Here is a 24,305-nt window from a genome sequence, read left to right on the forward strand (position 1 = left end):
TGTTGTGGTGCGCACTTGTAGTCCCAGCTACTCGGGAGGCTGAGGCGCCAGAATCGATTGAACCCAGGAGGCAGAGGTTGCAGTGAGCCAAAATCCCGCCACTGCACTCCAGCCTGGGCGACAGAGTCAGACTCCGTCTCCAAAAAAAAAAAAAAAAACAAAAGACTGGGAAGAAAATGCCTGCAGTTGGAAGCAACATTTATGAAGCTGTTAAAAATACATTCCATGACTTTAGAAAAATTTATTTGAACATATGAAAGGAAAATTTTGACACCCCCAATAAAACTGAGAAGTTCCTTTCCGAGGTGAGGGGAATTCCTGACAGCTTCCCTGAGCGGTGCTGCACACAAGCTTGTGGTCACTACACAGCCTGGGCTCAGCTCACGGGGCTGCAGAAAGAGCCCACTTTTTCTGGCGGGGACACATCGTCTTCACAAGCAAAGAGGCCAGACGTATAGGCCTGCACCTGTGGTTCCTCCCGTCACACTCCTCGCCACACAGGCTGTGTCTGAAATGCGTAGAGAACAGAGGCTCCCAGGTCCGGCATGTTTTAAAAACGCCCGCAGCAGGCTCTCAGCAGAGGCTGGACTCTTCCCTTCACCATCCAATCTGGATGTCGAAGAATGCGACCAGGTGGGAAGCACCTGGACTCCGTGGCACCGAGACGGTTCTGCCGGCGGGGAGGAGCCACCCGGCCACTTCCCCGAGGTTCTCTTCTGGGGCACCGGCCACCCCTTCCTTCTCGGAAGGCTTCGTCCAGCGAGGGCACATAAGGCACACGCGGGCCGGCCTAGCGGATGGGCCTGAAGGGAAACGTCACGCCCGAGATGAAGGTGTGCCCGGGGTGCGTGGGCAGGGCGGGGTGGGCGGCGGGGTGGGCCGGGACGGCCCCGTAGCCCAGCGGGGGCGTGTGGATGTGGGGGTAGAACCCTGGGGGGAGCGCGGCGTGAGGCGACTGCTGCACGGGACCCGAGATCACCAGCTGGAGGAGGCTGCGAACACAAGGACAAGCGTCAGGGCAGGCGGACTCCGGGGACTCCGCAGGTGCGCACGGCTGGCTGACCTCGAACCCCGCACCCCACCGGGGAGAGGCACCGACACAGGCACCGACCACCCAGAGGTTCAGGCGGTGGACGCGGAGCAGCAGCGGCAAAGCCAGGACCCCACAGGCGAGGATGCGTGGGAGCGGGCTCTGCACGGGGCCTACGGCCCACGGAGCTCTGGCCACAGCACTCCCGGGCGCACAGCCCACACAGGCGGCCTCCATGTCAGCCTTTACAGCTCTCTGCTGCGCTGGGACACACAGGACAGGCGGCCACAGTCTCCTCAGAGCCGTGAATGACCGCGCCCTACCTGACTTCCAAGCAGAAGCCCCAGGAAGTTGGTCTTGCAAATGACTCCGAAATTCGGAGTCCTGTAATTCAGAATGAGTCTGGTGCGGCCCCCTCGGGGATGGCCCAGGTTTGGATCCAGGACCTCCGGGACCCCCCCACCTCCCACCCAGCCCCGTGCAGCTTCAGCTTCAGACACCCCCATCCCGCCCAGCACCCAGCACCGGGGCTCTGAGAATAGCTGCACGCACGCTCTCCCCATCCGCCACCGCGCTCCCACCAAGACCCCTGAGCCCCAGAGGCCTGGACCTCCCATCCTGGTGGTACAGCACACCACGGCCCCCACTTCCTGGAATCCTCCTCCCCGCAAATTCAACCTGGCTTTCCAGACTCCCGAGTTTCTCACGGCCCTTGCCTTCTAACCTCCCCCTCCCCAGGATTATCCCCCAACCCCCTAGAACCCCCGGCTTGGCTCATCACCCCCAGCTTCCCCAACCAAGGTGAGGCCTGCCCCGTCCTGTGTCAGCCGGAGAGGACCAACTCCCCATGAGTCCTCCCTAATCAGAACCTCTCTTGGCCAGGTCTGGTGGCTCACGCCTATAAGCCCAGCACTTTTGGAGGCTGACTGCTTGAGGCCAGGAGTTCAAGACCAGACAGAATACAGTGAGACCCCATCTCTACAGAAAATAAACTAAAAATTAGCTGGGCGTGGTGACGCACACCTTTAGTCCCAGCCACTCAGGAGGCTGAGGCAGGAGGATTGCTTGAGTTCAGGAGTTCAAGACTGCAGTGAGTCATGAGCCATGATTGTGCCACTGCACTCCAGCCTGGGAGACAGCGAGACCCTGTCTCAAAGAAAAAAAAAAAAGGCCCTCTGGGGCCCTCCCAGCTTCAGGTCCTAGGCCTCCTCCCTACCCTGCCTTCCCCTTGCTTCCCCGTTGGAAGCTTCTGCTGCAGACAGACCGGCTCTGCTCACCCCTCTCCTGACCTGCCCCAGGATCTCGCTCCAGCTGGGTCCTGTGTCTGCAGCACCTGCGCTGGTCTCTCCTAATACCAAGGCCTGCCTGCCAGGTTCTACTCACATCCCGTCACTCAGCCAAGGCTCTCTGTTCCTGCACATTGTCCTAATTGGGTCCCACAGTAGCCCGTTTTCCCAGCCACTTCACCCTTCTGACAGCCCTGCCTGCTCTCTTCCTACTCCCCCGTGCTCTGTCAAGGGGCTGGTCTGTCACAGACTGAACCCCCAAGCTCCCCAGTACAAAGGCTTGGACCCAGGGACCCCAGGAGGGGCTCAGGCAGTAAACAGAAGGTATGTGGAGGGCTGGTGCATTCAGTGCCCAAAGCTCTTCTGAGCCCCTTTTCTTTCTGTTACTACTACTAAATAACTCTGGGTAAGTAATTTAGCAAGAGATTAACGAACCCAAGGAGGAGGTACTGCAGAGGCCAAATTGTGGTCATGTGATGATTTGAACACATACACAACCTGCCAGAGATAAAAAGCACTTCAAGAAGTTTCCAGTCTATTTGGAAAGACGATGAACACAGAGACTGTCGGAAATCTAAGAGGTAGGCCAGGCATGGTGGCTCACACCTGTAATCCCAGCACTTTGAGAGGCCGAGGCAGGCAGATACCTAAGGTCAGGAGTTCGAGACCAGCCTGGCCAACATGGCGAAAACCCGTCTCTACTAAAAATACAAAAATTAGCTGGGTGTGGTGGCGGGTGTCTGTAATCCCAGCTATCCGGGAGGCTGAGGCAGGAGAATCGCTTGAATCCGGGAGGTGGAGGTTGCAGTGAGCCAAGATCACACCACTGCACTCCAGCCTGGGTGACAGAGTGAGGCTCTGTCTCAGGAAAAAAAAGAAAAAGAAAAGAAATCTAAGAGGTATTCCAGGCAACCTCTTGTCCTTCCCCAACAGCCATGCCCGGCCTGCCCCTGGGAGGTCAGGGCTCCCCAGATCTGTGTCAGGAGAGGCAGCCACCAGCTCCTCGGAAGGAATGGAGTCAGAGGCTCTGGAACAGGACCGGCAGGGGACTGCTGAGAAGTTCCAGGGGGCTCTAATGTAGACCCCGAGTTAAAAGACTCGGACAATACAAAGGATTTGTATCCTGCTGTCTTTTAAATTCCCTGAAGAAAACACTAAAATGTAAATAAAAGCGGTGGACAAAGAAGGGAACTATCACAAAGGGATTCCTGCAGAAGGGGAAAGGTGCCAGCTGATACCAGCAATGTCCTCCGATGCTGTGGGAACTTCTAGAACCCAGACCAAAAACAGGAAAAAGAGGCCAGGCACAGTGGCTCACGCCTGTAATCCCAGCACTTTGGGAGGCTGAGACAGGCAGATCACTTGAGGTCAGGAGTTCCAGACCAGCCTGGCCAACATGGCGAAACCCCGTCTCTACTAAAAATACAAAAATGAGGCATGGTGGAGGGCACCTGTAGTCCCAGCTACTCAGGAGGTTGAGGCAGGAGAATCACTTGAATCCAGGACACAGAGGTTGCAGTGAGCCAAGATCACACCACTGCACTCTAGCCTGGGTGACACAACGAGACTCTGTCTCAAAAAAAAAAAAAAAGAAAAAGAAAAAAGAGGAGAGAAAGAGTGTGGGCCCCTGGGACAGGTGGCCCTGTGATCTCTCTGTGCTGCTGTTATGACACCTCAGGCAGGACAGTCTCATCCCAGAGACTGTTCCCTTCTGCCCCCTCAGGCTTTGTACCCACCCAGACAGCTGCCCCAGCTCCTCCCTTGCAGAATCTGGCAGAGTGAGTGTGGCACGGATGGCAGTCCCCAACCCTCACACAAAGATGCGATTCCTCTGCAAGCTGTGGACCAGCATCCGGCTGAACTTCGGACTCGAGTTATACATGTCTGTCTCAGCCTGCGAGCGCTACCCAGCGCTCTGCCGCTGGACTTGACAGAGCCAGCCGGCCAGGCCAAGGCGACGTGCACCCCCAGGGCTGCCGAGCCGCTTGCTGCCCCTGTCCACACTGCTCATCAACACCTGCCCCTGGAAGCCTGCTTCTCCTTGCTAAAGACCAGTGTGAGGGCTCCAAAGGAAGAACATTACTAACCCCACCAAGCTCACTTTGTCATTTCTATTAACCCTGTCCATGTGCACAGGAGTTCTGCTTTCCACTATCCACACTGCTTCCCAGCAGTCAGTTACTTTTTTTTTTTTTTTTTTTTTTTTGAGACAGAGTCTCGCTCTGTCGCCCGGGCAGGAGTGCAGTGGCCGGATCTCAGCTCACTGCAAGCTCTGCCTCCCGGGTTTACGCCATTCTCCTGCCTCAGCCTCCCGAGTCGCTGGGACTATAGGCGCCCAACACCTCGCCCGGCTAGATTTTATTTTTTAGTAGAGACGGGGTTTCACTGTGTTAGCCAGGATGGTCTCGATCTCCTGACCTTGTGATCCACCCGTCTCGGCCTCCCAAAGTGCTGGGATTACAGGCTTGAGCCACCACGCCTGGCTGTCAGTTACTATTTTTAGCAGATGCATAATGTTCCATCCTCCTGATGTATCACAACTCATTTACTTAAGTATCACCACGCTGTAGGACAGGCTGTTTCCAGTTCTTTGCTAGTTAGTAACTGCATCTGTATGAAACATTTTTTGTGCATACAAAAATCAGTCTGCTGTGGTGGTACACACCTGTAGTCTCAGCTACTTGGAAGCCTGAGGTGGGAGGATGGCTTGAGCCCAGTATGCAGAGGCTTGCAGTGAGCCAAGATCATGCCACTGCACTCCAGCCTCTGCAACAAAGCAAGACTCTGTCTCAAAAAGAAAAAAAAAAGCAGCTGACACTTACTAGATATTCACTACAGGCCATGTACTAGTTTAAGTGCATTCTGTGTTTTCACTTTTTTTTTTCTTTTAAGAGACAGGGTCTTCCTCTGTTGCCCAGGTAGTACGGTGGTGATCACAGCTCAGTGCAATCTCAAACTCCTGGGCTCAAACAATCCTTGTCTCCGCCACTCAAATAGCTGGTATTACAGATGCATGCCACCATATTTGGCCAATTTTTATTTTTTTTGAGATGGAGGTTTGCTCTTATTGCCCAGGCTGGAGTGCAATGGTGCAGTCTCGACTTACTGCAACCTCTGCTTCCTGGGTTCAAGCAATTGTCCTGCCTCAGCCTCCCAAGTAGCTGGAATTACAGGCGCCTGCCACCTGGCTAACTTTTGTGTTTTTAGTAGAGATGGGGTTTCACCATGTTGGCCAAGCTGGTCTCAAACTCCTGACCTCAGGTGATCTGCCCACCTTGGCCTCCCAAAGTGCTGTGATTACAGTTGTGAGCCACCATGCCCAACCTTTTTGTTTTTTTTTTTGAGTCTGGCTCTGTCACCCAGGTTGGAGTGCAGTAGCACAATCTCAGCTCACTGCAATCTCCGCCTCCTAGGTTCAAGTGATTCTCCAGCCTCAGCCTCCCAAATAGCTGGGATTACAGGTGTATACCACCATGCCTGGCTAATTTTGTATTTTTAGTAGAGATGGGGTTTCACCATGTTGGCCAGGCTGGTCTCAAACTCCTGACCACAAGTGATCCACCTGCCTCATTCTCCCAAAGTGCTGGGATCACAGGTATGAGCCACCACATCCGGCGTTTTTATTTTTATTTTTTAGACAGAGTTATTGACCAAGCTGGAGTGCAGTGTCACGCTCTTAGCTCACTGCAACCTCCACCTCCCGGGTTCAAGCGATTCTCCCACCTCAGCCTCCTGAGTAGCGGGGATTACAGATGCGCACGACCACGCCCGGCTAATTTTTGTATTTTAAGTAGAGATGGGGTTTCACCACATTGGCCAGGCTGGTCTCGAACTCCTGACCTCAGGTGATCCACCCATCTCAGCTTCCCAAAGTGCTGGGATTACAGGCATGAGCTACCACGCCCAGGCCCTGGCCTGTTTTTACTCATTTACTCCTCACAAAAATCTTACAGTGAGAAGCTGGGGGAAGCAAGAGGAACATGAGGCAGGTCCCATGGTTTTCTTGATGTTACAGATGAGGACTTCAGGCAGAAGCCAGGGAAGCTGCCCAAGGACATACGGACTTTTGGAAGTGGCAAGGCCCGGATTCTCTCCAGTATCTGATCACAGTTCCCACTTGTCACCTGACGACTGCATTTGCGGAGGTCTCCACATGGCAAGGAGTAGGATGAGAAATTCACAAACACTACTGCGTCTCATCCTCACTACCACCCTGTGAGTCAGGGAACAGTATCACCCCCATTTTACAAGGGGGTAAGCTGAGGCACAGAGACAGGTCAAGAGACTTCCCAAGCATCACAGCCAATCCCAGACAGGGCCACGCTCAGAACCCAGGTCCGTGCCGCCCGATGGCCAAGCACTGGCAGTGTGCTCTAGGGCTGTGGCTCAGCCAGACTTCCCAAATGGTTGTGCAGTTCACAGTGTCACCAACAGAGGGCCCCCTGCGCCACACCCACCACTCAACAACTCAACAGGTGCATGCTCACTAGGGACTGGCCTTTCACGGACTTCCAGCATGATGACCATTTTTCAGGTTTACTTTCTACTTGAGTTCTGTTCACGTGCCCCACTTCTCATCATGTCCTTACCGGACTCTCCTCAAAGAACCCAGGACAAAGGGGTTCGCCCTGTCTTGCCTCCCTCCACCCTGCCTGAGCAAGATGTCCCAGCTGGGAATCTTGAGGATACTTACTTATTATGGGGTAGCCTGGAGCACAAGGTTCTCAGGTCATCTGCAATTAAGGACATATAAGATTAACGAACATACTGGAGATAACATGGGTAAATACACACTGGTATTCTTTGTAAGGATGCTAGCAAGACAGCAAGAGTGCCTCATACTACATTTCCCTAGCGTCATTTAGAAACTGAGTTCTAGCCGGGCACGGTGGCTCATGCCTGTAATCCCAGCACTTTGGGAGGCCGAGGCGGGCGGATCACCCAAGGTCAGGAGTTTGAGAACAGCCTGACCAACATGGTGAAATCCCATCGCTACTAAAAAATAAAAATTAGCCAGGAGTGGTGATGGGCACCTGTAATCCCAGCTACTCGGGAGGCTGAGGCAGGAGAATTGCTTGAACCTGGGAGAGGGAGGCTGCAGTGAGCCAAGATCACACCACTGCACTCCAGACTGGGTGACAGAGTGAGACCCCGTCTCAAAAAAAAAAAAAAAAAAAAAACCAGAAGAAAAAAAAAGAAGACTCTGAGTTCTACTTGTATTCAATTTTTGCTTTAAAAAATCCATCCCCTGGCCGGTCACAATGGCTCATGCCTGTAATCCCAGCACTTTGGGAGGCCAAGGTGGGCGGATCACCTCAGGTCAGGAGTTTGAGATCAGCCTGACCAACACGGAGGAACCCCATCTCTACTAAAAATACAGAATCAGCCGGGTGTGGTGGTGCATGCCTGTAATCCCAGCAACCTGGGAGGCTGAGGCAGGAGAACTGCTGGAACTCAGGAGGGGGAGGTTGCAGTGAGGCGAGATTGTGGCACCGCACTATAGCCTGGGTGACAGAGTGAGACTCCATCTCAGAGAAAAAAAAAAAAAAAAAAAAAAAAAAAAAAAAATCTGAGTTCTCGTCTTCAATTTTTGCTTTTAAAAAACCCATCCCCAAACAAAAGACGGCAATTAGGAAAGGAGGCAGCCCTGCTGGCAATTTGTCAGATGGCTGGAAAAAGCCCAGAGGCTGGGCTCTCCCTGGGCAATCAGGCACCCAAGGCCATCTAAGAGCAGCAGTAAGACGGGAAACCCACGGCCATCCCTGGCACCACAGGCAACCTTTTGAGTGAGGCAGTTGCCAAAAGGCAAACCCAAGCACCATATGATTCTCCAGGGAGAGTCCAAGGACTGAAATGCAGGAGAATGAAGGAACCTCAGAACAGGCCATGAGGCTGGCACAGTGGCTCGTGCCTGTAATGTCAGCACTTTGGGAGGCCAAGGCAGGAGGATCGCTTGAGCCCAGGAGTTTGAGACCAGCCTGAGCAACATAGCGAGACTTCATTTTTACAAAAAATTTAAAAATGAGCCAGGTGTGGTGATACACACCTGTAGTCTTAGCTACTCAGGAGACTGAGGTGGGAGGATCACTTGAGCCCAGGAGGTCGAGGCTGCAGTGAGCTATGATCGTGCCACTGCCCTCTAGCCTGGGTGACAGAGTAAGACCTCCATCTTCAAAACAAACAAAGATCAAAAAACCCACAAGGAGTGGGAATGTTGTGTGTTACCAACGGGGAAGTGGTCACATGAGTGTAACCATTAGTCAAAACTCATCAGATCCTGCCCTTAACCCACGTCATTGTATTGTGTATAAATTTTGCCTCTAGGCCAGGCGCAGTAGCTCACACCTGTAATCCCAGCACTTTGGGAGGCTGAGGTGGGAGGATCACTTGAGGTCAGGAGTCTGAGACCATCCTGGCCAACATGGTAAAACCCCGTCTCTACTAAAAATACAAAAATTAGCCAGACATGCTGGCACATACCTCTAATCCCAGCTACTTGGGAGGCTGAGGCAGTAGAATCGCTAGAACCCGGGAGGCAGAGGTTGCAGCGAGCCGAGATCGTGCCACTGCACTCCAGCCTGGGCAAAGAACCGAGACTCCATCTCAAAAAAAAAAAAATATGCCTCAATAAAAAAGGACAAGGACAGGTGCAGAGGCTCACGCCTGTAATCCTAGCACTTTGGAAGGCTGAGGCAGGAGGATCACTTGAGCCCCAGAGTTTGAAACCAGCCTGGACAAGAAAGATGGTGAGACCTTGACTCTACACATTTTTTTTTTTTTGAGACGGAGTCTCGCTCTGTAGCCCAGGCTGGAGTGCAGTGGCGCGATCTCGGCTTACTGCAAGCTCTGCCTCCCGGGTTCATGCCATTCTCCTGCCTCAGACTCCCCAGTAGCTGGGACTATAGGCACTTGCCACCACGCCCAGCTAATTTTTTTTTTGTATTTTTAGTAGAAACGGGGTTTCACCGTGTTAGCCAGGATGGTCTTGATCTCCTGACCTCGTGATCCACCCGCCTCGGCCTCCCAAAGTGTTGGGATTACAGGTGTGACCCACCGTACCCAGCCCAAAAATATTTTTTTTTTTTTTTTTTTGAGACAGAGTCTCGCTCTGTCGCCCAGGCTGGAGTGCAGTGGCCGGATCTCAGCTCACTGCAAGCTCCGCCTCCCGGGTTTACGCCATTCTCCTGCCTCAGCCTCCCAAGTAGCTGGGACTACAGGCGCCCGCCACCTCGCCCGGCTAGTTTTTTTTTTTGTATTTTTTAGTAGAGACGGGGTTTCACCGTGTTCGCCAGGATGGTCTCGATCTCCTGACCTCGTGATCCGCCCGTCTCGGCCTCCAAAGTGCTGGGATTACAGGCTTGAGCCACCGCGCCCGCCCTCCAAAAATATTTTTTAAAAATTAGCTGGGTGTGGTGGTACACACTTGTAGTCCCAGCTACTCTGTGGCTGAGGCAGGAGGATCGCTTGAGCCCAGGAGTTGCAGGCTGTGGTGAGCTATGATTGCCACTGCACTCCAGCTTGGGCAACAGAGCGAGAGTCCCCATCTCATAAAAATAAAAAGAAATAGAAATAAAAAAGACACAGAAAAAAAGGGGGCCGGGTACGGTGGCTCACGCCTGTAATCCCAGCACTTTGGATGGCCAAGGTGGGTGGATCACAAGGCCAAGAGTTCAAGACCATCCTGGCCAACATAGTGCAACTGTCTGTACTAAAAATACAAAAATTAGCCAGCTGTGATGGCGCATGCCTGTAGTCCCAGCTATTCAGGAGGCTGAGGCAGGATAATTGCTTAAACCCAGGAGATGGAGGTTGCAATGAGCCGAGATGGCACCACTGCACTCCAGCCTGGGCAATAGTGGGGGACTCCATCGCAATAAATAAATAAATAAAAATAAGATAAAATAGGCCGGGTGTGGTGGCTCAAGCCTGTAATCACAGCACTGTGGGAGGCCGAGACAGGCGGATCACGAGGTCAGGAGATCGAGACCATCCTGGCTAACATGGTGAAACCCCGTCTCTACTAAAAAAAAAATACAAAAAATTAGCCGGGCGTGGTGGTAGGCGCCTGTAGTCCCAGCTACTCGGGAGGCTGAGGCAGGAGAATAACGTAAACCCGGGAGGCGGAGCTTGCAGTGAGCCGAGATCGCATCACCGCACTCCAGCCTGGGCAACAGAGAGACTCCGTCTCAAAAAAAAAAAAAAAAAAAAAAGATAAAAAAGAAAACGGGTTCCTCGAAAGGAAAGCTATCTAGGCTCTTGAAGAGTCTCCAGTCCTGGGCGACACTAAGACCTCCCATCTGTGGGATATTAGGACCTTGACGGGGTGAGCAGGAAGGGTGGAGTGCAGGGGGCGCGGCTGGGGTACCTTCCTCCCCTGTGTTCACTAGGAGGAAAAGAAGTCCTAAATGAAGCAAAAACAGTGTCTGTCGAGGAGCCCCTTTCCTTCTGCAGGGCGGTGGTGTCCCCGCACCAGGAGGCCTGGGCCAGGGAGGCACCCACCTCTCGTGCACAGTAGAGCCCCTGAGGCCATGGCCACCTGCAGAGCCTGCGCCAGCCGGTCCAGCGAGAGCTCGATCTCCTGGGAGGCGTTGAGGGGGTTCAGTTCATCCGTCAACCTGTTGATCTCCTCCACCAGCGGGACCATGTGGTCGAAGAGGACCAGCCCCAGGCGCCCGTACAGATTCTTCTCGGTCAGGTGCAGCTGCAGCGTCATGAGGACCTGTAGGACGCTGAGGTGGAGTTTCGAGTATAAGAGGTGGGAGTCTCTGTCCATCCCCACGCCCGGCTCCTTCGTGACCTTGTTGCTGACGTGGCCATTGGATAAGGGGGGCTTCTTTCTCCTTTTGTAAGCCAGGGGGGCCTTCACGCACCAGCGGATCAATCCAACCAGCGGGGTGAGCTCTAAGAATCCTATTGGCAGATTGGCCGCAATCGGAGTATTTAAAAAAGTGATGAGAATCAACCTTGTGTCCTCAAAAATCCAGGTGACAATCATTTCAAGCAAGTCCATAGGTGGGATGAGGTCATCTGCAAATAAAGACCATTAGGTCAGGAGTGCTCTTGGCCTCGAGGACAGGGAGAGAGGGAGCATGACCCCAGGGCCCACGGCACTGCCCACCTGATGGTTCGGATCACGCCTCCTGGCTTAGCTATCTTCTGTCTCCTTTCCTAGAATGTCCACTCCAGGGGGACTGGGACTCTCATCTCAGTCACTGTCACATCCCAGTGCCCAGGACCCTGGAGCAAGGGAGAGGCTGCAGAAATACCTAAGTCTACAATTCCCTGGAACTCCATCATGCTTTGGAGAAATGTCTTCCTGCATGTTTAGATAAAATTCCACGCTTTTTCTATCCCACACTGCCACACGTCACCCCCTTCCCTCCTGAGTATGTGTCCTCCCTGTGCTCAGTGTCTCCTGTATGGGGCAGGGACAGCAATGGTGGCCTTCGGGGACCAGCTCAGAATCCCGTCAGTCATCCGGCAGCTGCCAAGGGCCGCCCCAACCCCAAACCTGGAACCCTCATCTAAGCAACCCTAGGAGATATGATCCCTGAGACCTGGCAGGCTCTGTGGCCTAGACAGAGAAGAACAGATGGTGACACTTATTCTGGGCTTCCTACGAGCCCAGCACAGGTCTCAACGCTCTACACAGATGAACGCGTCTAACCCGGCGCAGACGAACACATCTAACCCAGCACAGGTCTCAACACTCTACACAGACGAACGCGTCTAACCCGGCACAGGTCTCAACGCTCTACACAGACGAACGCGCCTAACCCGGCACAGATCTCAACGCTCTACACAGACGAACACGCCTCACCCCGCACAGGTCTCAACGCTTTACACAGATGAACGTGTTTAATCCTCCCTCTACCCCAGCGGTTAGTCTCATACAAAGGACAAGGAAACTGAGGCACAGTTATGTCAAGTGATTTCCACAGGATTCATTGAAAGTATGTGGCCCAGGTTCACACCTGCAATCCCAGCACTTTGGGAGGCCAAAGTGGGAGGATCACTTGAGTTCAAGAGTTCGAAACCAGCCCTGGAAACAGAGTGAGACCCAATCTCTACGAAAATTCTTAAAAATTAGCCAGGAGTGGCCAGGTGCAGTGGCTCAAGCCTGTAATCCCAGCACTTTGCGAGGAAGAGGCAGGTGGATCACGAGGTCAGGAGGTCAAGGCCATCGTGGCTAACACGGTGAAACCCTATCTCTACCAAAAATACAAAAGGCTGGGTGCGGTGGCTCAAGCCTGTAATCCCAGCACTTCGGGAGGCCGAGACAGGCGGATCATGAGGTCAGGAGATCAAGACCATCCTGGCTAACACGGTGAAACCCCATCTCTACTAAAAAATACAAAAAACTAGCCGGGCGAGGTGGCGGGAGCCTGTAGTCCCAGCTACTCGGGAGGCTGAGGCAGGAGAATGACGTGAACCCGGGAGGCGGAGCTTGCAGTGAGCTGAGATCCGGCCACTGCACTCCAGATTGGGCGACAGAGCGAGACTCCGTCTCAAAAAAAAATAAAATAAAATATAAAAAATAAAAATACAAATACAAAAAAATTAGCCGGGCATGGTGACAGGTGCTTGTAGTCCCAGCTACTCAGGAGGCTGAGGCAGAAGAATGGCGTGAACTCGGGAGGTGGAGCTTGCAGTGAGCCAAGGTCACGCCACTGCACTCCAGCCTGGGCGATAGAGCTAGACTCCGTCTTAAAACAAAAAAAATAGTAGGAAGTGGTGGTGCACACCTATATTCCCAGCTATTCAGGAGGCTGAGGTAGGAGGATCACTTGAGCCTGGGAGGTCAAGGTTGCAGTCAGCTGTGGTTGTCCCACTGTACAACAGCCTGAGCAACAGAGTGAAATCCTGTCTCAGGAAAACAAACATACATACACACACAAAAGCGTATGGCCCAGATCTGACTTCAGCAGCCTGGCTTTAAATCGGGAGGCTGTACTGCACATGCGGGGCTTGGTGTGCAATGCCCTCAGGCTGGCTGTGTTCACAGGAGTGGGTCCTCAGGCCCCTCTCTCTGGGGCTGTGCCCACCATCTGAGATGATTCCTGCCAACTGTTGGAGTATGGACAGCCCTGCCCACCTACTGTGGTGAGACAATGGCCACAGCGGGAGCAGCTGCTGTCTTGTGTGCCACCTTTTTTTTTTTTTTTGACACAGAGTCTCACTCTTGTCGCCCAGGCTGCAGTGATCTTGGCTCACTGCAACCTCCGCCTCCCGGGTTCATGCAATTCTCCTGCCTCAGCATCCTGAGTAGCTGGGAGTATAGGCGCCTGCCACCACACTGGCTCATTTTTGTATTTTTAGTAGAGATGGGATTTCACCATGTTGACCAGGCTGGTCTTGAACTCCTGACTACAGGTGATCCACCCACTTCCGCCTCCCAAAGTGCTGGGATTACAGGAGTGAGCCACTGCAACTGGCCATGTGTGCAGCCTCTTGATTCCACAGAGATGTTTCTGTCTGGGCAATGCCAGGGTCATATCCACCTCTCCAGTGTATCCCTGCCCCCTCAGATCTGAGCTGAGGCATCTCCAACAGCCTGTAGGTAATGCGTGTGTGTGTGCACACACACTTGTGCAGGTGTGCCCTCAGCATACATGTTGGCGTGTGCACTTCGTGAGTCCTCAGTATTTAGGATCCCAGTTACGGTCTCTAGAGTCCCGCGTTCTCAGCACCATTCACGAAAGGGGGGATATTATTATGTGGGTATCTTCCTTTTTATGCTTTGAAGACACAGCCTCCCCAAGAATGCTCTCCTGTTACCAGAAGTGCCCAAGATCAGCTTCAATCACCATCCGGATGGTGACTTCCAGGGCCACCGCTGTGTGGCAGTGACTTGAGAAATCATCAACATCTCAATGGACTTGCTGGCTTAAGAGAAAAACACTGTGTTTCAGAACTGCTCTGCTGTGTCAGTGGCATTCCCTGAATATTCTTTCCTGTTCCATATGCTAACTCATCCCTTCCCAATGGCAAGGCCAATTTCTGTACTCATTGGCCTAGAATAACCGATGACATAAAAGGTAGGTCGGGTGCGGTAGCTAATGCCTGTAATCCCAGCACTTTGGGAGGCTGAGGCAGGGAGATCACTTGAGGTCAGGAGTTCGAGACCAGCCTGGCCAACAGGGTGAAACCCTGACTCCACTAAAAATACAAAAATTAGCCAGGCATGGTGGTGCACACCTACAGCCCAAGCTACTCAGGAGGCTGAGGCAGGAGACTCGCTTAAACCCAGGAAGTGGAGGTTGCAGTGAGGGGAGATCACACCACTGCACTCCAGCCTAGGTGACAAGAGTGAGACTCCATCTCAAAAAAAAAAAAACAAAAACAAAAACGAAAAGGCAACTATGATACCATAGCTGAGTTCAGTGAAATCTTTCTTATTGGAAGATGAAAGGCCTGAATACCGCTCCCAGATGTTAACAGCTCTTAGGAAGCCTTTGGAGGAGAGAGCTAGGGGAAATCCCACTGCAGCGGCATGGCCCTGCTCCCCACAACCTGCCTCCCATTCCACAGGCAAACTGCTAGGAAAAGGAGAGTATGAAATTAGCATCTGCGGGTGGGCGCGGTGGCTCACGCCTGTAATCCCAGCACTTTGTGAGGTCGAGGTGGGTGGATCATGAGGTTGGGAGATTGAGACCAGCCTGGCTAACACTGAAACCCCGTCTCCACCAAAAATACAAAAAAGTAGCCAGGTGAGAGGCTGAGGCAGGAGAATCCCTTGAACCTGGGAGGTGGAGCTTGCAGTGTGTCGAGATGGCGCCACTGCACTCCAGCCTGGGCGACAGAGCAAGACTCCGTCTCAAAAAACAAAAACAACAAAAAAGAAATTAGCATATGAATATGGCACGCGCTTATATGTTCACAATATTTCCACACAAACTTTCTCAAGAGAGCTAAAAAGTTTAACAACAAGAAGGCCGGGCGCGGTGACTCAAGCCTGTAATCCCAGCACTTTGGGAGGCCGAGATGGGCGGATCGCGAGGTCAGGAGATCGAGACCATCCTGGCTAACACGGTGAAACCCCGTCTCTACTAAAATATATACAAAAAAGTAGCCGGGCGAGGTGGCGGGCGCCTGTGGTCCCAGCTGCTCAGGAGGCTGAGGCAGGAGAATGGCGTAAACCCGGGAGGCGGACCTTGCAGTGAGCTGAGATCCGGCCACTACACTCCAGCCTGGGCGACAAAGCGGGACTCCGTCTCAAAAAAAAAAAAAAAAGTTTAACAACAAGAAAAAAGGTGGCCGGGCACAGTGGCTCACACCTGTAATCTCAGTACTTTGGGAGGCCGAGCCGGGTGAATCACCTGAGGTCAGGAGTTCAAGACCACCTCGCCAACATGGTGAAACACCGTCTCTACTAAAAACACAAAAAGTAGGCAGGTGTGGTGGCACACACCTATAATCCCAGCTACTCGGGAGGCTGAGGCAGGAGAATCACTAGAACCCAGGAGGCAGAGGTTGCAGTGAGCCAAGATCATGCCACTACACTCCAGCCCGAGCAACAGAATGAGATTCTGTCTCCCCCCCAAAAAAAAAAAAAGGTGACAGATAAAAGAAGGCTCGGCTGGGTCGGTGGCTCACGCCTGTAATCCCAGCACTTTGGGAGGCTGAGGCAGGTGGATCACGAGGTCAGGAGTTCGAGACCAGCCTGGCCAATATGGTGAAACTTCATCTCTACTAAAATTACAAAAATTAGCTGGGCGTGGTGGCACATGCCTGTCATCCCAGCTACTCAGGAGGCTGAGGCAGGAGAATCGCTTGAACCCAGGTGGTGGAGGTTGCAGTGAGCTGAGATCATGCCACTGCACTCTAGCCTGGGCAACAGAGGGAACCTCCATCTTAAAAAAAAAAAAAAAAAGAAGTCTCAAAAATAGTCAGGAAGGCTGGGTGCGGTGGCTCACGCCTATAATCCCAGCACTCTGGGAGGCTGAGGCGGGTGGATCACGAGGTCAGGAGTTCGAGACCAGCCTGGCCAACATGGTGAAACCCCATCTCTACTAAAAATACAAAAATTAGCTGGGCGTGGTGGCACATGCCTGTCATCCCAGCTACTCAGGAGGCTGAGGCAGGAGAACTGCTTGAACCAGGACCCGGGAGGTGGAGGTTGCGTGAGCCGAGATCACCCCATTGCACTCCAGCCTGGGCAACAAGAGTGAAACTCTGTTTCAAAAAAAAAAAAAACAAAAAAGAAAAAAAAAAGTCAGCATGCTGGTGGGAGACCAATACTGGACTGAATAAAAATGACAGATGCTGGGCCGGGCGCGGTGGCTCAAGCCTGTAATCCCAGCACTTTGGGAGGCCGAGGCGGGCGGATCACGAGGTCAGGAGATCGATACTATCCTGGCTAACATGGTGAAACCCCGTCTCTACTAAAAACTACAAAAAACTAGCCGGGCGAAGTAGCGGGCGCCTGTAGTCCCAGCTACTAGGGAGGCTGAGGCAGAAGAATGGTGTGAACCCAGGAGGCGGAGCTTGCAATGGGCTGAGATCCAGCCACTGCACTCCAGCCCGGGCGACAGAGCGAGACTCCGTCTCAAAAAAAAAATGACAGATGCCGTTAAAGGCTTTCAAACTGCTGGTTTGGCTATCAACCCAGGAAGAGAGAGAGACTATTTGTCAGCCTTGTGAGCAGCAACAGCCAAGGGCAGAGAAGGAGGAACAGAAAAGCAGGTTTTGTCAGCCAGGCCTGGTGGTGTGTGCCTACAGTCCCAGCGACCTGGGAGGCTGTGGTGGGAGGACCACTTGAGCCCAGGAGTTTTGAGGCTACAATGAGCTATGACTGCACCACCGTATTACAGCAGCCTGCGCAACAGAGCAAGATTCGCTATCCAAAAAAGTAAAATAAAGAAAGTAGGGGGAAAATAAAAAATCAAGTCATATGTCCGGGCAGTGGGTCACATCTCACCAGACGGCAGACCCTCGCTTTCTGGGCTGCCTGCCACTTGGACCACTCAGGCAAATGGGGATCACTAAGAATAGCTCCCTCTTAGCAAATTGCACACGTTCAGGTGGCCTACACCTTTAGCTTTTAGCCTAAATTAAAAACACAGATTTCAGGCCGGGTGCAATGGCTCACACCTGTAACGCCAACACTTTAGGAGGCTGAGTTGGGAGGATTGCTTGAGTCCAGGAGTTCGAAACCACCCTGGGCAACACAGTGAAACTCCATCTCTACAAAAAAATATAAAAAATTAGCCAGGCATGGTGGTGCAAACCTGTGGTCCCGACTACTCAGGAGGCTGATGGAGGAGAACTGCTTGAGCTCAGGGTTCAAGACCAGCCTGGACAATATGGCGAAACCCCATCTCTACAAAAAATACAAAAATTAGCCAGGCGTGGTGGCATGCACCTGTAGTCCCAACTACTCAGGAGGCTGAGTGCGGGGGGAGAACACTTGAGCCTTGGGGGCAGAGACTGCAGTGAGCTGGGATCACACCTCTGCACTCCAACCAGGGTGACAAGAGTGAAACCGTCTCAAAAAATAAAAACTAAAAACTCAGCTGGGCATGGTGGCACATGCCTGTAATCTCAGCAGTTTGGGAGGCCAAGGTGGGTGGATCACTTGAGGTCAGGGGTTTGAGATCAGCCTGGAACACAGTTAAAACACCATCTCTGGCCGGGCGCGGTGGCTCAAGCCTATAATCCCAGCACTTTGGGAGGCCGAGACGGGCGCATCACGAGGTCAGGAGATCGAGACCATCCTGGCTAACACGGTGAAACCCCGTCTCTACTAAAAATACAAAAAAAAAAAAACCTAGCCGGGCGAGGTGGCGGGCGTCTGTAGTCCTAGCTACTCCCCGGAGGCTGAGGCAGGAGAATGGCGTAAAACCCGGGAGGCGGAGCTTGCAGTGAGCTGAGATCCAGCCACTGCACTCCAGCCCGGGCGACAGAGCAAGACTCTGTCTCAAAAAAAACAAAACAAAACAAAACAAAACAAAACAAAACACCATCTCTACTAAAAACACAAAAAAAATTAGCCGTGAGTGGTGGCGCATGCTGGCTGTAGTCCTAGCTACTCGGGAGGCTGAGGCAGGAGAACTGCTTGAACCCGGGAGGGGGAGGGCGCAGTGAGCAGAGATCACGCCACTGCACTCCAGCCTGGGCAACTGGCTCCATCTCAAAAAATAATAAAAATAAAAATATACATTTCAGAGACAAAATGGCCAAAGCATTCACTGGACACTTCACCTGGGTATTCAGTGGAAAATAAAACTAGTCATTGATGTAAGCTTCCTTTTTTTTTTTTTTTTTTTTTTGAGACAGAGTCTTGCTCTGTCGCCCGGGCTAGAGTGCAGTGGCCGGATCTTAGCTCACTGCAAGCTCCGCCTCCCGGGTTTTACACCATTCTCCTGCCTCAGCCTCCTGAGTGGCTGGGACTACAGGCGCCCGCCACCTCGCCCGGCTAGTTTTTTGTATTTTTAGTAGAGACGGGGTTTCACCGTTAGCCAGCATGGTCTCGATCTCCTGACCTCGTGATCCGCCCGTCTCGGCCTCCCAAAGTGCTGGGATTACAGGCTTGAGCCACCGCGCCCGGTCTAATGTAAGCTTCTTTCATAGAAATAACCTGTTTCAAGTTTACCTGACGACAGGTCATAGAGCGCGGTAACGGAGGTGATGAACTGGCAGCAGAATCTCGGGCTGGCACTGAATATCTGCTTCAGCGTCTGAATGGATCCCGGCACCAAACAGCAGTAGTCATCCACGAGGGCCTTGGCTAACCTCACACAGTAGACCACGGGCGTCCGCTGGAAAGAAGCCACACAGTCCATGTAACTACAGATGTCGTGAGTAGACCAGCAACTACGCACACACGGTGAACACCATCAGAACTGGCAGAACCACTTCCAAGATGAAAAAAAGATGCTGATGGGGCAGGGTGTGGTGGCTCGCGTCTGTAATCCCAGCACTTTGAGAGGCCGAGGCAGGTGGATCACCTGAGGTCAGCAGTTCGAGACCAGCCCGGCCAATATGGTGAAACCCCATCTCTACTAAGAATACGAAAATTAGCTGGGCGTGGTGGGGCACTCCTGTAATCCCAGCTACTCGGGAGGCTGAGGCAGGAGAATCACTTGAAACTGGGAGGCAGAGGTTGCGGTGAGCCAAGATCGCACCACTGCACTCCAGCTTGGGCAACAAGAGCAAAACTTCGTCTCAAAAAAAAAAAAAAAAAAAAAGTTAAAGGCTTACACTGAAGCAGGGGTGGGCAGTCTAAAGCCCACTGACCAGGCTGGGCATGGTGGCTCGTGCCTGTCATCCCAACACTTTGGGAGACTAAGGTGGGAGGATCACTTGAGCCCAGGAGTTCCAGACGAGCCTGGGTAACAGCAAGAACCCATTTCTATAAAAAATAGAAAAAACGGGCCAGGTGCGGTGGCTCACGCCTGTAATTCCAGCACTTTGGGAGGCCAAGGTGGGCAGATCACGAGGTCAGGAGATCGAGACCATCCTGGTGAACACGGTGAAACCCCGTCTCTACTAAAAATACACACACACACAAAATTAGCCAGGCATGGTGGCAGACGCCTGTAGTCCCAGCTACTCGGGAGGCTGGGGCAGGAGAATGGCGTGAATCTAGGGGACGGAGCTTGCAGTGAGCAGAGATCGCACCACTGCACTCCAGCCTGGGTGACAGAGCGAGACTCCAACTAGAAAAAAAAACTGAAAAAATTAGGCGGGTGTGGTGGCACACACCTGTAATCCCAGCTGCTTGGGAGGCCAAGGCAGGAGAATGGCTTGAGCCTGGGAAGATTGAGGCTACAGTGAGCCCTGTGGTCACCCACTGCACTCCAGCATAAGCAACAGAGCAAGATCGTCTCAAAAAAAAAAAAAAAAAAAACAAACAACACCTGACTGGGTAGGGTGGCTCACGCCTGTAATCCCAGCATTTTGGGAGGACGAGGCAGGCAGATCATGAGACCATCCTGGCTAACACGGTGAAACTCCATCTGTACTAAAAATACAAAAAAATTAGCCAGGCACCACTGATGGTGGGCGCCTGTAGTCCCCGCTACTTGGGAGGCTGAGGCAGAATAGCGTGAACCCGGGAGGCGGAGCTGGCGGTGAGCCGAGATCACACCACTGCACTCCAGTCTGGGCGACAGAGCAACACTCTCTCAAAAAACAAGACAAAACAAAAAAACCACCCCACAGACCAAATTTGTCCCACCACCCGTTTCTGTAAACAATATTTCACTGAGACGTGATCATGCTTGTTTGCCTACTGCCTAAAGCTGTTCTTGCACTAGAAGGACAGAGTAGCTGTGAAAGAGACTACAGGACCTGCAAAGCCTAAGACAGTTCACTATCTCGCCCTTCACTACAACATCTGCCGGCTCTTGTTTTACAGTTTACTTAAGAAACATCATTTCTGCCTTCAGGTGAGGAAATGACAACTTTTGTAACCCTAAAGGATCCCAGGTGGGATGCCACAGGTAAAAATTAACAGCTGCTATTGCATTGAAGAGATTCAGGAAAGTCTGTGAACCGTCACATGATGAAAAGGTTTGTTTACAGCAGTACTTGCTGAATTTCTCTCAAAATCCTATTCTTAGGCCGGGCACAGTGGCTCATGCCTATAATCCCGGCACTTTGGGAGGCTGAGGCAGGAGCATCACTTGACCTCAGGAGTTCATGACCAGTCTGGGCAACACGGTGAAACCCTGTCTCTACAAAAAATACAAAAATTAGCCAGGCATAGTGATGTGTGCCTGTGGTCCCAGCTACTTGGTAGGCTGAGGTAGGAGGATCACTTGAGCCCAGGAGGAAGAGGTTGTAGTGAGCTAAGATTGCACCATTGCACTCCACCCTGGGGGACAGACTGAAACCTTGTCGCAAAAAAGAAAAGAAACAAGAAAAAAAAAAAAGAAACAAGAAAAAAAAAAAAAAACACGCCCTAATTAAAAAAAAATTTTTTTTGAGACTGAGTCTCACTCTGTCACCCAGGCTGGAGTGCAGTGACGTGATCTCAGCTCACGGCAACCTCCGTCTCCCATGTTCACATGACTCTCCTGCTTCAGCCTCCCAAATAGCTGGGACCACAGGCGTGTGCCACCACGCCTGGCTAATTTCTGTATTTTCAGTAGACACAGGGTTTCACCATGGTGGCCAGGCTGGTCTCAAACTCCTGACCTCAAGTGATCTGCCCCTCCTCGGCCTCCCAAAGTGCTGGGATTACAGGTGTGAACCACTAAGCACGGCCTAAAAGAATAATTTAAAGAAACAAACAAACAAACAAAAATTCCAGAAATCCAATTAAACAAGAATTCCGAACAGCAAACTCCTCAACTCCTCTTCAGAGACTCTCAGGGTGAGACCCTTTTTTTTTTTTTTTTTTGAGACAGAGTCTTGCTCTGTCACCCAGGCTGGAGTGCAATGGCACCATCTCAGCTCACTGCAACCTCTGCCTCCTGAGTTCATGCGATTCTCGTGCCTCAGCCTCCTGAGTAGCTGGGGTTACAGGAATGCACCACCATGCCAGGCTAATTTTTCATTTTTAGTAGAGACACTATTTCACCATGTTGGTCAAGCTGGTCTCGAACCCCTGACCTCAAGTGATTCGCCCACCTCAGCTTCCCAAAGTGCTGGGATTACAGGCATGAGCCACTGCACCCGGCCGAGGGTCTCTCTTGAGCAGTACCTGAAGCCAGGAGGCAGCACACTCCAACACCGGGATTCGACACACAGCCACCGCCATGGAGACCAGTTTTCCCAACAAGCTCATCCGGCTGTCATCGGCTTTGTTCCCTTGAGGGCTGAAAAGGGATGAAAAAATAATCTGCCGAACAGAGTCCTTGGTTTGCTCCTGGAAATAATTGCACATGATTTCAAGAAGTTGAAGCTCCTGAAGTGAATTCAGTCTCTGCAAAAGAAATCCAGGAAAAGCGTTAAGAAATGTGGCTGTAACGTACTTATTAACTCATACGTTAAAAAAACAGGAAATAAGACTGGGTGCGGTGGCTCACGCCTGTAATCCCAGCACTTTGGGAGGCCGAGGCGGACGAATCACAACATCAAGAGTTCGACACCAGCCTGGCCAACGTGATGAAACCTCGTCTCTACTAAAAATACAAAAATTGGCCGGGCATGGTGGGTGTGCACCTGTAATCCCAGCTACTCGGGAAGCTTAGGCAGGAGACTCGCTTGAACCCGGGAGGTGGAGGTTGCAGTGAGCCGAGATTGTACCACTGCACTCCAGCCGGGTGACAGAGACTCGTCTCCAGAAAAAAAAAAAAAAAAAAAGGAAAGCAGGAAAAAAGGTTTTTCCTCATAGAACTTTTCGCCCTTTGTAAAGCTCAGGTCTCAGGGAGATCTTTGCTGTTACTCTTAGAAAAAAGTCATATAGGCCAGGCGTTGTGGCTCACACCTGTAATTCCAACACTTTGGAGGCCAAGGAGAGAATCTTGAGCCCAGGAGTTTGAGACCAGCCTGGGTAACACAGGGAGGCCCCATCTCTACAAAACATTCAAAAATTAGCTGTGCATGGTGGTGCATGCCTGTAGTCCCAGCTACTGAGAAGGATAAGGCGGGAGGATTACTTGAGCCCAGGAATTCAAGGTTGTAGTGAGCTGTGATTGCACCACTGCACTCCAGCAAAATAAAATAAAATAAAATAAAAAGGAGAGAGAGAGAGAAAAAAAAGGAGAGAGAGAAAAAAGAAAAAGATGTAAGAGGAAAGCTATACAGATCATTATACATCCTCCTGGAGGGCTCAGGATGAGCCTCTTGGTAACAGCCCAACAGACTTCTAGGGAGCGGGCAGTCGCCAGTTTGTCCCTTTAACACCAAGACTCGGCTGTCACACGCCCCGCAGACTAGACAGGCAGCTGAGCAACACTGCAGGACCCGAAGAGGGGTTTGCGGGCTGCTGCAGGAGCGAGGCCAAGCCCGAGCGCGGGGCACCTGGACGTGGGGCGCCCGCGGCTTGACACAGCCCTGCATCGCTGGGGAAAAGGCCCGCCTGCCTGCCTGCGGCGCCCGGGCACCCGACCGTCTCGGGCCGCACCTTGGGCTGCGCGCTGCGCTCCTTGGGCACTTGGAACACGAACTCCTCCAGCAGCTCCACGGAGCCCTTATCCACGATGGGCAGCGGCGCGCTCTGCAGCTGGCTGCTGAAGTAGATGTCCAGGTGGTACAACACCTCCTTGGCGGCGCTGAGCGCGTCGCGGCGCAGCAGCGAGTGGCGGATGTCGTTCATGGTGCGGCCGCCGCGGCCCCCACGCCGAGCGCCTCTCACTTCCGCCCGGGGCCCGGGGCTGAGCCGCTGCCCGTGGAGACAAAGAGGCGCGACACGGGCCTGGGCTGCGGCACCAGCCCGCTTGCCCGCCTGCCGCTGCCTGTTCCCTGCCTGCTCAGGGTGCCATGGCCGCTGCCGCCGGCCAGCGGGCCCCCGAAAGTCCGACTGCGGCACCGCTAAGAGCTGCGGGAGCCGCCGCCGCCGCGCAGCCGAACGGCGGCCGAATGCCTGGCACGGAGACGGCGGCCCGCAGGGGCCAAACGCAGGCCTCGGCCCAGGGGCGCTCTCGGGAGGGCGCCCCCTGGCGGCGCGAGCGGTGAGGGGCGTGCCGCGGTCCCAGGTGGACCCCGCCCCCGGCCCCGCCCCCAGAGCCCGCCCAACCGCCAGAGCGGGCCCGCTCTGTACTTGCCCAGGCTCCCTCGCGGACTCTGCGTTGCGTTCAGAGCTGCCGCTGGTTGATTTCACCGTGCTTTCCACCAGCAAGGATGGGGGGGTGGTGCCAGGCTTTGGCTTGGGCCAGCGGACTTGGGTTCCCTGGCCGCCCCAGCTACCAATCTTCACGTTTCCATCTGTTCTCAGCTGGGGAGCTACGGAGGAAGATGCCTGGAAGGAGCCCTGCCCCTGATTCCCATTTCCCCGCCTCTTCTGGCTGCGGACTCCTTGGCCTAGCAAGGTACAGAACACCTGCCACCTGCACTTGAGAACCCTCCCACTCCAAAGACCTTCCGCACCAAGACCTCAT

The 24,305-nt window shown here is 53.0% G+C and overlaps 1 protein-coding gene across 1 annotated transcript; it reads right to left on the bottom strand.

The window, feature by feature from the left end:
• Window positions 1-230: 230 nt before the first annotated feature.
• On the bottom strand, window positions 231-24,271 carry C6H7orf26 (chromosome 6 C7orf26 homolog). The gene is made up of 6 exons (XM_010367754.2): window positions 23,333-24,271; window positions 21,968-22,189; window positions 18,911-19,076; window positions 10,816-11,343; window positions 7,010-7,049; window positions 231-992 (listed from the first exon to the last, which is right to left on the bottom strand). The coding sequence occupies exons 1-6, from the start codon at window positions 23,522-23,524 to the stop codon at window positions 791-793; spliced, it is 1,350 nt and encodes a 449-aa protein (XP_010366056.2). The 5' UTR covers window positions 23,525-24,271; the 3' UTR covers window positions 231-790.
• Between the last annotated feature and the right edge of the window lie 34 nt (window positions 24,272-24,305).

This window comes from Rhinopithecus roxellana, chromosome 6 (genome assembly GCF_007565055.1).
Source record: "Rhinopithecus roxellana isolate Shanxi Qingling chromosome 6, ASM756505v1, whole genome shotgun sequence".
Taxonomy (NCBI): Eukaryota; Metazoa; Chordata; class Mammalia; order Primates; family Cercopithecidae; genus Rhinopithecus; species Rhinopithecus roxellana.